Genomic DNA, 14,282 nt, shown 5'->3' on the forward strand with positions numbered 1-14,282 from the left:
GAGGCCTGGGGGAGCCGCCCCTCCCCGCCTCATTGTTCCCGCAGCCCCGGGCTCGGAGGAGGGATGAAGGCCAGTCAAAGGGAAGCGGGCTCGCGGCGGCTTCATTAACGGCGGCCTTTCAGCGACGCGCATATCAGAGACAGGCCTTTTCAGAGGTGCTAATTAGCAATTTGGAGCCTTCCCCCCTCTGGAGAGGAGCCTTCAATCTAACAAGTGGGAACAGCGCTGCGCCCCGTTTTCCTTGCATTGAACATTTATTGTTTCCCATTCTCCCTCTCCTTCTCTTCCCCCGCCCAACCCGCCGCATTGTCCAGCTCATCGCCACCAGATAAGGCTGATGGGGGGAGGGGTAGCATCATTAATCACTCTTAATTCTTTGCTAATGATAACTTTCTCTCTCGCACTGAGAGAAGTTAATCTTTCTTAGATGCTGAGAGAAAGAGGAGAGCTGGGACCGGGTGCGGGTGAACACGGAAGGGTGGAGATGACAAAAAAGACTATAATCCCCTTCCCCCACCCAATTCCCCAATTTTCCCTCCTAACTTGTGTCATTACAATTCGATACGCTCATTCTTTCAGTCCCCTCTACCCTGCAGCAGCCTTTCTCAGCCGATAGAAATTGAACTTACTCTTAAAAGTTCAGCTCAGATGCCACCTCCTCTGTGAAGCCAACCCTGATTGTCCTGTCCAGCCAGAATTTCCCTCCCTCCTCCTTCTGAAATATCATAGCACTTCACACACCACTCTTATGGTGAATTCTGCCCATGTTATGGTTGTTTACAACTCCAGTGTAGAGACCACAAAATCTGAAATATTTAGATCGGTGGTTCTCAACCTTCCTAATGCCGCGACCCTTTAATACAGTTCCTCATGTTGTGGTGACCCCCAACCATAAAATTATTTTTGTTGCTACTTCATAACTGTAATTTTGCTACTGTTATGAATCGTAATGTAAATATCTGATATGCAGGATGTATTTTCATTGTTACAAATTGAACATAATTAAAGCATAGTGATTAATCACAAAAACAATATGTAATTATATATGTGTTTTCCGATGGTCTTAGGCGACCCCTGTGAAAGGGTCGTTCGACCCCCAAAGGGGTCGCGACCCACAGGTTGAGAACCGCTGGGCCTTAGCAAGTACCGAAAAGGGCGGAAGGTGTGGGAGAAAGGAAAGGTGAAGTGGAGGAGCGTTAGACCAAGCAGAGATGGGATTCAGGAAGGAAAGGAGAGAAACAAAAGGAATGGGATATTCTTGCCTACCAGAAAACTCATCACACCCCCCCCTCCCCCCAAAAAGATACCCCCTCCTTCCGCAGCCTTCTTCACCTGCTTCTCACCTGATCTTCCAGTATCTTGTTCTCCTGGTTCGCCACAGGGATGGCGAAGCCATCGTCCCAGTGCAGCCCTGACAGAAAGTCGCTACTCATGATGGCAAAGGGAACCCTATGGAGAAAAGGCCCAGGACCAGCACCCGAGGTTCCCACGAAGCTTCGGTGTAATTGCCTCCGGAGCGCTAGCAACCATCTCGCGCCCTTAGTTACCAAACAGGAAGCGCTGGGCCAGGAGGCGGAACTTCCGGTTGCGCAACTCTTTCTTTCTTAAACGCCCAGGGAAACGAGGCATCTTACTCCTTCCAGGGTTCGCTGGGGTTGCCAGGCGCCGGCCTAACTTCCCTCCATGTGTGGCCCGGACGGCGCCCCCGGACGGCCCCCCGGCGCTCCCGGAGACTCAATCGGTGGCGCCTGCAGTGACCGGAGGAACCCGGGTACGAGAGGGGCGCTGAGCTACGCGACTGCCCGAGCGCCCGCGGAGGAGGAGAGCGAATGAAAATAAAAACCCGGGCTCCCTTTGCGTGCGGTGGTGGTGACTTTCATCCGTAGATGGAATCTCATAGGCTGATGTGGCCTCGTATTTTGAAGCAGAATTTTGTCCCTAAAACCACTGCGGGATGTGGCGATCCTCGTCTGGTTTAATGGAATGGTCTTCCTCCCCTTCGCACCTGCCCCATGGTAGCGTCCTAACTGAGCACCAAAGTGGATGCACAGAGTTTGGTGGTCCCTCCCGCGCCTCTCTACACCTTTGTTTTTCTTTACATCTTTATTGGCCAACATTTACAAATCTTTCATTTCACACAAAAATCTGTATTTCTTCCTACTCTCGGAAAAGGCTAGGGAACTCTGAGCCCACAGGATGGGCTGAAGAGGCGTCCCCTTTAAATTGCAAGCACAATTTGAATGACCTGTTTGGCACTGGTAGGCATCTCCGAACTAGGAAAGACAAAACAATCAACTAACCGAATTCTTTCATTTTCCAAATACATAAACTAAGGCTCCCTGAGGGGGAGCCATTAAAGTGGGCAGGGCCTAAATTAGGATACAGGACTCCTCATACAAAGGAAGCCCTCTGCAATGAAGGGTGTTCTTGACTGGAATACTCTCTACTACCGCATTGTAAGCAGCAATTAATTTTCTTATTCAATGAACTATCTGTAGGGTTGTTGTTGTTGTTTTTGCCCTTTTGAATTTTACTTTACCTGTACTTTGTTAAACATTTTATTAAAAGTTTATGTGAGAATACAGAGCAGGGTATAATGAACTCCCATATACTCATCTTGATTTCACATTCATATTTTGCCATATTAGCTTCATCTTTATCTTTTGCTGAAGCGTTTAAAGTAAATCACAAATAACATGACATTTCACTCTAAAAACTTGAGCATGCATCACTAATGTTTTCTAACATAATATAATATTATCACATCTAACAGAATTAACTATCGACATCAAAATTCTTAAATATCATCTAATAACCATTTCATATTTATATTTCCTCAATTGTCCTGAGAATGTCTTTTTACTGTTCGTTACTGTACTCTTGAAATCCTCTTGTAGTAGCTTTATCTCTTTACTTACATGGTTTTCCATATATTTAATCTTACAGACTTAGAAATGTCTTCAAAGACTAGAATTAACAAGGTATTTTATTCCCCACTTCTACAATACTTAAATTCCCAAGGTGGTGGGGAGACTCAGCTTGTAGAATTTGACCTGTATAGAATAATGGAATTTTAGAGCTTTAATAGCCTTATAGAAGATCATCATTTATAATAGTTTAGTCATTCCTACTAATGAAAATGTTAGTATCCAGTATATATTAAGATGACATATAGTTATTTATATTTGAGATTTTTTATGGCAATGCTGTTGTTTAAAATTATTATTGTCTTAAATATTCTCGTTGTAATTTCTCATCTCAGTTCCTACTGTGAATACAGAGGCAGCTGCTTGGCCTGTGCCAATCTGTTGATCCACCCCTCTCAGTGTCAGCTGTAGCTGCCAAATGTATGACAGCAGCTGTCTTTGCTGGGTACTCCCCTGGCCCCAAGGACATAAGACGTTTGGCAACCAAATCCCTGCAAAGAGCCCCACTTCCCATATCTCAAGGATTCTATTTCCTGAGTTTCAGGATGACAATTATACAACGTTGAATTTTAGACAAAATTTCCACACATTCTCCAAATTCTACATTTCTTCCTAAAAAACAATATTCCTGCTTCTCCCCTTTATCACCACAACATCCTATATCATCCAGTTCCCACTTATAATTCTACGACTTCTAGATTATAATTCTATTTGAATTCATTAATATCTAGATTTGGAAACAAAACCCAAAATTTTTTAACCTTGTCATTGACCATGAAATATTCAATTTAATCCCCAAATGCTCAGATGTTAGCCTTCTACTATCTCATTCTCAAGTAGATAATTTTATACAAATCAGGTTGTTTAGGCTAAAACATAAAGAGATATTTTGTTCTGCAAAAATAATGAGATTTTTTAAATCGAAATATATATATGTATAAAGAAAAAGGAAAAAGTAGCCTTCACATCCATGCCAATCTCATTCCCAAGAGGTCGCCCTGTTTTTTGTTTATCCTACCAGAATTTTTTAAAATGAAGTTATAACTACATACATATATTAATTTTTCCTATAGAAATAGAATAATACTATATTCTTTTGCAAATTCATTTTTTCACTTAACAATACCAGTGGCCATGTTTAGATCTTTGGTCTTTGAATGGCAGTTTAAAACCCAATATTATTAAATTTAACTTTTTAAACAATGCTGCAAAGAACATCTTTATAATACTGTCTTTCATCATTTCTAGGGTATACTTATCTTCACATTTTAATATCTCTGAAATTGGGATTCATCTTTCAATCAGTGGTGTCTTAAATTTGGTGAATAAGATATAATCTTGAACACCTCTGTATGGGTTTCTGCTGAACATATTCTTAGAAGTAAAATTAATGGAAAATAGGTCTAAAAGCAATCTTCCAAAATGTCTTTATATACCAACGGACTATGACAGTCTCTTTGCATATTCTGGAGATTGTGAAATATTATATATTTTACAACCAAAGAGAAAAATATGGTATCTCGTTGTTTATTGACAGTTTTATAATTATGAGTGAGACTCTGCATTACATTTATTCTGATAAGAATTCCTTTATCTTATCCTGTGTCCATTTTCTCCCATTAGGTTGTCTCTTCTTACTGAATGATTACAGTGCTTTATATTTTATAGATAGTATTCCTTTTCGGTCTGAATATTTTTCTCCCAATCTGTTTTTTTTGTTTTGTTTCTTGTTTGTTTGTTTGTTTGTTTTCTTCTTTAACTTAGTTTTTAATACATTTTGCCATACACCCTGGGAAACTGCTCTTGTTGTTATCAGTGTGCTTCATATTTCAATGGATACATTCATTACCAGCTCACCCAATCTATAAGTTATATTCAGTTCAGCTATTTCTTTCTTATTAAAACACTTTCTTCTTTTGGCTTTTATGACTTTCTCTGTCAGTTTCCCATTAACCTTCTCAATCTCCTTTGCTGCTTTATCTTGTCCTAATTGGCCTCTTGATATTACTATTTCTCAAGACCCGAAGCTGGTTCCTCTACTCTTCTCTTCTTACATTTGCTACCTAGGTTATCATATCCATTTACATGGCTTTAAATACCATGGCTGGTATTTTTTAAATGACTCCCATTAATATTTCTCTAGCCCAGAGGTCTCTTCTGCACACCAATCTTATATCCAACTGTCTACCTCACAATTTCATTGCGATATCTTCTAGATATCTCAAATCTGATACATAGGTCCAAGATAGAATTCTTGATTTTCTCCTGCACATATTCCAAACCTTTTTCTCCATCTTCTTTACCAAGTAGAATCACTATCCAGTAGTACAAAATCAAATCCTGGCTATCATTGCTGATTCCTTCCTCTTCTTCACCTCCCACCTTCAACACATCACTATTACATTTCACTTCTACCCATCCACCCAATCTATGCTGCATTGTATCTTGTTGTCATATCTCCAAATTTTTCCCTGGTCTGTGACAAAGTCTTTTCTTTTTTAAAAAAAAATATATTTTTATTGATTTCAGAGAGGAAAGGAGAGAGAGAGAGATAGAAACATCAGTGATGAGAGAGGATCATTGTTCAGCTGCCTTCTGCATGCCCCTACTGGGATTGAGCCTGCAACCTGGGCATGTGGCCTTAACCGGAATTGAACTGGGGACCCTCAGTCTGCAGACCAATGCTCTATCCACTGAGCCAAACCAGCAAGGGCTTTTCTTTTCTTTTTTAAAATTATTTGGACAGTATTGAGAAGCACTGCTCAGGTATTATGTAGACTGTCACTTGATTTTGTTTATCTGATAATTTTCTCATGATTAGGCTGGAGTTAAGGGTTTGGGGAAGAAAACGGTAGAAGAGGTAAAATGCCCTTCTCACCACATCATAGTGGGGGCACGTGATGTTATCATGACATTGTTAGTGATTTTAACCTTGATCATTTTGTTAAGGGAGCATTTGCCAGGTCTCTCCATTGTAAAGTTGCTATTTTCCCTCTCATGCTCTAAATAATTCACTAAGTTCAACCTGACCTCGAGGAGGGAGATTACACTATACCTCCTAAGGGGAGAGTATCTTTATATATTATTTGAAAATTTTCAGTAAGTAAAAGTATCTCTTTTTCCAGTTATTTATCCAATTATTTATTTTATCACTATGAACTCATATATTTTTACTCTTTGGATTATAATCTAAACTACACTATCCATTTTGTTGCTCCATTTGTTCCAGCTTTATCCATTGTTCCCTATGTCTTTCTGAACTGCCTTCATCCTTTTGTTTTTTGAACACCTCCTTACTTTTTGGCAGTGCAAAATGCTCCAAGCTCATCTTGTATTTCCTCCTACTCAGCCTGAGAATTAGCCAGTTCTTCAAGGAGTTCTGGTTCCTTTTACTTGAGAATGGTATTTAGAAATGAAGAGCTGGGCTCTGGGTATGTTGGTTGTTACTGGGTTATTATTGCTTCTGGGCCCTCTCAGCAGACAGAACTACATAAGATATGTATGCATATTAACCCAAAAATTCACACACATCTATGATTGTCTTTGTATCTACCTATCTTTGTGAGCTAAACATTAATACATACTGATATCTCTGACTCCAATCCGGTACCACAGATTTTGTTCTAGTTTTCCTTTCTTACTTATTTGAAACTTCCTTCTGACATTGAGAAACATTGCTCCCACCACCCATCATTCATTGACTTTCATGTTCAAGCCCAATATATATTTAAAGTCATTTCAGAATTATTAACATGTACGCTCAGTGCAAGTCTTTTCAAAGGACATCCTATATAATAAAAGGGTAATATGCAAATAGACCAAACAACAGAACAACCAATCAAAGTGTGATATGCTAAGGCTGCTCAACTGCTTGCTAAGATGTGCACTGACCACCAGGGGGCAGATGCTCTGACTGGTAGGTTAGCTTGCTGCTGGGGTCTGGCCGATTGGGTCTGAGCGAGATGGGCCGGACACGCCCTGGAGTCATCTTTCCCCTCACTCATTGCTTCAGCCACTCTGGCTTGTAAAGTTGTTTTGTCAGAGCCTAAGAAAGCCAAGGAGTCTTTCAGGCTTGGGGTCTTCATATATGCTGATCCTTCAGCTTGGAACATTTTCCTTCCATATAGCCAGTTCCTGAGTATTCTTCAGACCTCCATACTTTTAAGTTTATATACAACATCCTTAGAGAGGCCTTTCTTGCCCATTCAGTCCAATATAGCATTTTCCTGTTATTCTTTCTTATAGCAAATTTTTCACATTAAGTAATAACATTCAAAGAACTCACCACAATTAGTACTTACATTCTTTTTTTTAAATATATTTTTTATTGATTTTTTACAGAGAGGAAGGGAGAGAGATAGAGAGTTAGAAACATCAATGAGAGAGAAACATCGATCAGCTGCCTCCTGCACATCTCCCACTGGGGACCCTTCAGTCTGCAGGCCAACGCTCTATCCACTGAGCCAAACCGGTTTCGGCAGTACTTACATTCTTATTTGATTGTTCACTTATTTGTTTTCTATCTTTGCCACTAGCCTATAATAGGCATGACAGTAGTAACCATATGAATTTTGTTCACTGTATTCAGAAACTAGAACAATACCTGTATATGATAGTGTTCAATAAAAATCTGCTGAGAGCCCTAGTTGGTTTGGGTCAGTGGACAGAGAGTTGGCCTTTGGACTGAAGGGTCCCGGGTTTGATTCTGGTCAAGGACACATACCCGGGTTGCAGACTCGATCCCAGTAGGGGTGTGCAGGAGGCAGCCAGATCAATGATTCTCTCTCATCATTCCTTTCTCTCTCTCTCTCTCTCTCTCTCTCCCTGTCCCTCTCTGAAATCAATAAAAAATATTTTTAAAACATCTGCTGAGAGAATAAATATTTAAATGAAAAGAAGAGTTTTAAATGTTTATGTAGTTAACTCTGTCCAGTCTCTTCCTTGATAACTTTTGTCTTGTACCATACTAAAGACAACCTTTTCCAGAAGCCTATAAAAATGATCATCAATATTTTTTCTGGTACTTTTATAATTATATTTTCTACATTAATATTTTAATGCACATGAAGCTTACATCTGTGTATGAAAGTAGATTCATAGGTATTTTTAAAAACAAAGTAATTTCCCAGCACCATTTATTAAATAGTATATCTTGCTATCTTGATTAGAAATGTATACTAAATTCTCATATATACAAACATACATTTCTGTATATCTGGTATTGCAATAATTTATTTATATATTTCTACAAAAGTACCACACTCTGCTTAGTATGGAAGGGCAAAACACACCATCTATCACCACCATCACAACTACTCTTGTCTGTTCTCAAACACTTCCTTGGAATCCAAGTTGTCAGGTTAAAAAAACAAACAAACAAAAAAACCAGAACTCTAAGGATTTTCATTGAAATTTCCTTGAATATACACAATAATTTAAGAACTGGAATTTTTATTGTATTGTCTTCCTATCCAGAAATATGATAAATGTCTCCATCCTCAGATTTTATGATATGTAACTCATTCTTAATACAGTTGTATATAACTAGATTCAGAGCTTTTATATAACCTCTGAATTAGAAGAAACTTCCAAAATATCCCCTGGCTATACCAAGCACTTTGGCAACATGCAATGCTTTTACACTTCTGCTAGGGTACTCACTCCCTCTTGAGAAAATGCATCTACACTAATAAAAGAGAAAGAGGCAAATTGACCATACCTTCACGACACCCACCAGCCAATCATAAGTGAGTATGCAAATTAACCCAACAAAGGTGGCGGGTTGATTTGCATACTCAGGAGCCAAGTGGCCGAGGGTGGGGCGGGGCGGGACGGGATGCTTGCATCATGGCCATGGTGACAACACAGGCGTTCCACACCACCCCAGCCACTCCGGGCCTCTGGGCAGCGTGGGAAGGCGGAAAGGTGGCTCCAGGCCAGAGCGAAGGCAGTGCTGGCAGCCAGGGGAAGGAAGGCCCATTCTTGCACGAATCTTCATGCATCGGGCCTCTAGTTTTATTATGAAATAGATAATGACTTGGATAATGATATGAGTCTCATTGGAAGGCTGTCAAAGGGGTCTCATAACTATCCTGTTCGAAAATGTCCCTATCTATACAAAACATGTTTTTAGTGGTAAATATATTGACCAGTACATATAACATTTTGCAACCTTGTACATTTCACAAGGCTGTCTCAGATATTTGGCTGCTCTGTTGGGCCCTGTTAGTGAAAGAAATGGCTGTAAGTCTTTACAAGGGAAGATTTACCTTACAACCAAATATTGTGTAATATTTATGAAATCCCTGTTTCTTTTCTTCAGTGCTTTTATCATTGTTGCTGAAACATAGCAATCCCTTAACTAATACTTGCTGGATTAATGAATGGATAATTTCAAAGGATTTATTTATCCTAATAGCAGAGGGACATAACTATATTTAAATAAAACATTTTCTACTGCAGAGAAACAGTGGAGAAAAAACCTCCCTAATTATAGACTCTCTGATGTACTTTTCTGGGAAATATACATTCACAAAATTTATTTGCCCATGGCAACCACAGCCTTGTAAAACATACTGAGTTTGGTACAATGGAGTGTGTGTGTGTGTGTGTGTGTGTGTGTGTGTGTGTGTGAAATCAGTTGCCGTGGATGGATACCTTTAACTAAAATATAACAATTTTCTGTGACTATTTCCCAGATGTAAAGACAAAGGAAAAAAGAAGGCCCTTTTATCAAAGTATTTTTATCTATCAGTAGAACAATCCTAAAAAAAATGCCTAAACCAATACTATAAGAAGCTTTGATACTCATAGTTTCATACTTTTGCAAATGGAAATACACAGTTTACAGATTGTATTAATTTACTCTAATCCAGTAGGTGGTGCTACATGTCTGTATATGTAAAATACCACAAATGACTTTTTCGTTTTTAAAATCTTTTTTTTTTCTTGTTTTAGCCAGAACTCTCATCAAGTTCCACTATTATAATAAAGCTCATTATTCCTGACATCTGAGCCAAATCTCTACATGCAGCATTAAAGACAAACTTAAGGAGAAACCTCCCCAGAAAAAAATTGTGGAGCAAATACTACCCTAACAATCTAACAGTTATTTCCCCTCAGCTCATTCTCACTCTAAAATGACAAAATCTTTGGTGTCAAATAGAACTCGGTGTCAGTCCATTAAAAACATCCAGATGCAAAAATCATATTACCTCTTATTCTCCTAAACACTGCTAGTTGCTGTTATTGGGAAGCAACCATAACAATAATAATAGTTAACAATAGAAGTTTAAATTTAGGTTTGTAATGGGTAGATCAACCTGTAAATCAACTATTTAAGAAGATAACAAAAGCAAAGTTGATTAGTGGATCATTGATTAAGATAGCCATAACAATTAATGTTTCTTTATGAAACTTCAAAGACTAAAAGCTTTAGAAAAGTATGGACTCTAGATATCAGCACAAATAATCCGTATCACCCAGCAAACTACAAACAGTTAATTTATGTTACTTATTTATTATAAACACAACTAAGCTTGACATATAATCTGAATCAGAAGTCATCAAAGTTTTGCCTCCTTTTTATATGTTATTAAAAATGCTTTCAAAGTGCCATTGAATTATAAGTCAAAGAAAAGGGGACATCAACTACTAACATAAAAATTAGAACATTTTTATTACTGTACTAGTTTATTATATTAAATTTTGATTTAGTTAACTCTGATACAATTTCATAAAGTCCTTTCATATTCTTTGGAAGTTCATTTATTCTTTTTAATTTATCAAAAGAAAAAAATGAGAGTTGTAGGCACTAATTTTAGATGAGTTCTATACATAATATAATAAAATCTGCTGACCAAAGGCTTAATAAAATGGTTTTATATTCTCTCTGTCTTTCCCCCTCTCTTCACTCTCTAAATATCAATGGAAAAATATCCTCTGTGAGGATTAAAATAATAATAATAAATAAAATGGTTTTATTCTCTGAATTATATCACTTTAAGGACTAGATTCTAATACAAATACAGGAAGTCAGAAAAAACCTTTCAGATAGCTATTTTGTCATTGATGCTTTTCTTTATCTATTTTTTCATTAACTCTTTCACCAGTCCTTGAATAAACTCAAAAAGGCAGAATTGAATTGGCTATTCTTAAGTAGGTTACACAACATGAAGAAGTCCTGGTCTTAATCCAAGAATGACATCTTAATGAAAAAGATACAATTCAAATGGTCAGTGATAACACAGGCAAGATATGAAAATATCAAACCATTTACTTACTTGTTGCAAGCAAAGTCAGGGTGGGGTGTCACTAAATCTCCTTTATGTAACTAGCTTACCTGGAGGCAGTAACACTGATCCAGTGACTGCAAGGGCCACCAGGAATACAACTTCTTAAAGGAAATGACTTTTTACTTTTGTTTTTTTGAGGTATGACAATTGCCATATGTAGAATTCTTCATTTATAAAAGAAACATTGCATTTGACCTAAGCCCTTAAGTTACAAACTTTAAAGAGTAATTATCTTTACCCTCAAAGAGTTTACAGTCAAGTGGAGAAACTGACCACAGAAGCTAGCCCCTAACTGGTAACTTCTTGCAAAACTGATCTCTCTGATATCATCTACACATCTCAAACAAAATGATTTTTATAAACCTCAAATCTCAGTACATCATCTCCCACCCATAGGAACCTCTCTCTGGCTCTCGGAAGCGTCCCTACCATGGCTTATAAAGCCCTCAGGCATTAGAACTGCTTCCTCCCTAGTCTCCTCGCTCACTATCCTTCACCTTGAACTGGGAATTCTAGCCTAAATGAATTTATTTTCCTCAAGTTCTCTCTCACTTCAAGCCTTAGGACATCTGTTCCCTCTGCGCGGGCACTTTTGCCATATTTGCCCAACCTTCTCTGACCTATATGTGCTACCACTGGCATCATATTTTCATTATCATGGCACTTAACACTTTTTATTTCTTTGAGTTCCCTATTACACTGTAAGCAACGTAAGTCATAGTGTGTCTAGCTTATTTAACACTTTTTCCTCAGAACTGAGCACACAGTAAACATACATTCATGCATGCATGCATTAATTCATTCATTTATAGTCATTGAACACCTAATGTGTGACATGCTCTCTGTAGTAAGTGATAGGGACATGTATCAATGAACAAAACAGACTAAGATGCTGCCTTCCAGAACTTTTGTTAAATTAATTAAAGTGGACTAGTGCACACAGTATGGCAAAGCTATCAGAACTCATCAGGGAAAGCCTGTCTGTTTCCAGGTGGGAGGAGATAAGGGCCAGAGGAGTCACCACATTAGAATAGAGTCTTACCTGTAACTTCAAAGATGAAGATACAAATGCTCCTGGTAAAAAGTCGAGGTGAGAGTGCATTTCAGGTAGAGGAAATAACAATAAAAAGTCAATAAGGTGGAAAATCTTGAGCCTTGAAGGTAGAAGGAATTGGGGGATTACAAGCCGTTCAACACTGCTGAGTGGGGAATGGGGTGACTTTGTAGCGTAGTGATTGCCTGGGAGAGTAACACAAGATAAGGCAGGGAAGGTTGAAAGGTACCAAGTCACAAAAACATTTCTTGTAGACACTAGGAATACATTGAAAAATGTTAAATAGGAAAGATGAATAATAAAGAGATTAGTAATGAGCATCTGAAATAGGGAAAGAGAAATGAGGCAGAAGGTAGGACTTTGTGACTGTTTAAAAGTGGGACCAACGAAGAGGATGCTCTTCTCCTTCTGTGGGAAATATCAGGCACCAGTGGGAGCTTGGAATGAGAAAAGCTAGCTCCAAAATCTGCCAACAATATTGTGCCACAAATAGCAAAGCTTTCAAAACCTCCTTAAGGTTATCTTGTCAAAGTGTAAGTGTGTTTTTGCCGAACTTTTCAAACCTCATCTATGTTCCCATGTGCTTGACAATTCCACTCTTTAAGTCACCAGAGTATGCAGTAACACCTACGAGTACCTGAATGTTTGTGTCTGTCATCAGAGTGTTCTTATTCTCCAAGGTCCTTGGTAAACACAGGAAGATAGAGAAAGAAAACAGGCAGGAAGTGTATATTCTGTCTTACATTGTCCTCCCAGTTCGAAATATTGATCATGGCTTTCTTTGCTTTTAATATTGCTCTTCAAAATAATACAGATTCTTTCATTTCCTTTTTTGTTGTTGTTCTTTTCTGAACTTTTCTCATATTCTTCATGAATTATTTTTATAATCAGAAGAAAAATATATTTTAACAACAATAATATCCAAAAAAAAATCCTTGGGGGGCTAATGGGGAGTAATGGAAACAGCAAACAAAAAACCTACCCAGCATATAACTACTATATGGAAAAAATGTGGGGGAGTGATACAAGAAAATGTGTGTTTGTCATGAAAATGTACACACCATCCATACAAGTGTAGCATAAAACAAGGCTAGTAGGGGGCTGCAGCTGGAACCTCCCATGCTGCTCTATGGAAAAAACACCACTCCACTGGGCTAAGAAACTTGGCTTTTTTTATTTTTATTATTTTTTTTTTATAGTTAAGGCTTTAAGAGACACTGCAGAGAGGCGGCCTGCTTTTATTCAGCGAGCTACAGCGCCCCACATAATATACGGGTAAGTTTACTCAAAGCACTTTTATCAGCTGTCAATCTGTTTCCGAGCCTGCATTTGGCTATATTTCAGGTACCAAAGGAGGAAGCAGGGATTATTCCATGGTTTTTACCCTGGCAGGACTAATTGTTACCTATTACTTCAGTGAATTGTGTGTGGAAGTAATTGTTCTTCTGCTATGTTCTGTAGTGTTAATTCACATAACTCCTGTGTAAAGTTAGATTTATATACTCAGTTTAGTCAAAAGTAGATGATGTCTGTGTACACACGCCTGGATAGTTTTAAGTTGTTTGGAAAACTGGCAGATGTCATCCCATGTTGAGACATCCATGAAGGTATATTGAGTCTTTCCTTTTGGAATCTGTTCAGTATTTTCCTGTGGACTAAGAATTTTATGCTTTCCATTATTTTTCTTCCCTAAACATTGAATGCTGTTTGTTGTTGTTGTTATTCCCATGTCATTATCTTACTTAAATTCATTTGTGAATGAGTTTCTTAAGTTTCAGTGAGGATTTCTGAAAATACAAACTATTCTACCCTCTTATCTTCTGTTAACTCTGTCACTGAGGTTCATGTAAGGGTGGTCCATAATGGAAAGAGAGAGAGAGAGAGAGAGAGAGAGAGAGAGAGAGAGAGAGAGAGTTTTCTTTTATGAACAAGAAAATTGGCCGTTTTCCTATTAGCGTATGAGGAACCTAAGATTGCCCCTTGTTGTCAAGGCAACAGCTAGTCCTT

At 38.3% G+C, this 14,282-nt stretch overlaps 1 protein-coding gene across 1 annotated transcript in view; it reads right to left on the bottom strand.

Annotated features, from left to right (window-relative positions):
- CCDC39 (coiled-coil domain containing 39) overlaps positions 1-1,841 on the bottom strand; it is a 56,585-nt gene extending 54,744 nt beyond the window's left edge. The window contains exon 1 of the mRNA XM_005859483.2: positions 1,344-1,841. Within this exon, the coding sequence (XP_005859545.1) occupies positions 1,344-1,433 (90 nt within the window). The 5' untranslated portion in view covers positions 1,434-1,841. The remainder of the gene's footprint in view (positions 1-1,343) is intronic.
- Positions 1,842-14,282: the final 12,441 nt, after the last annotated feature.

The sequence above is a fragment of the Myotis brandtii genome, unplaced genomic scaffold, assembly GCF_000412655.1.
Source record: "Myotis brandtii unplaced genomic scaffold, ASM41265v1 scaffold127, whole genome shotgun sequence".
Lineage (NCBI taxonomy): Eukaryota > Metazoa > Chordata > Mammalia > Chiroptera > Vespertilionidae > Myotis > Myotis brandtii.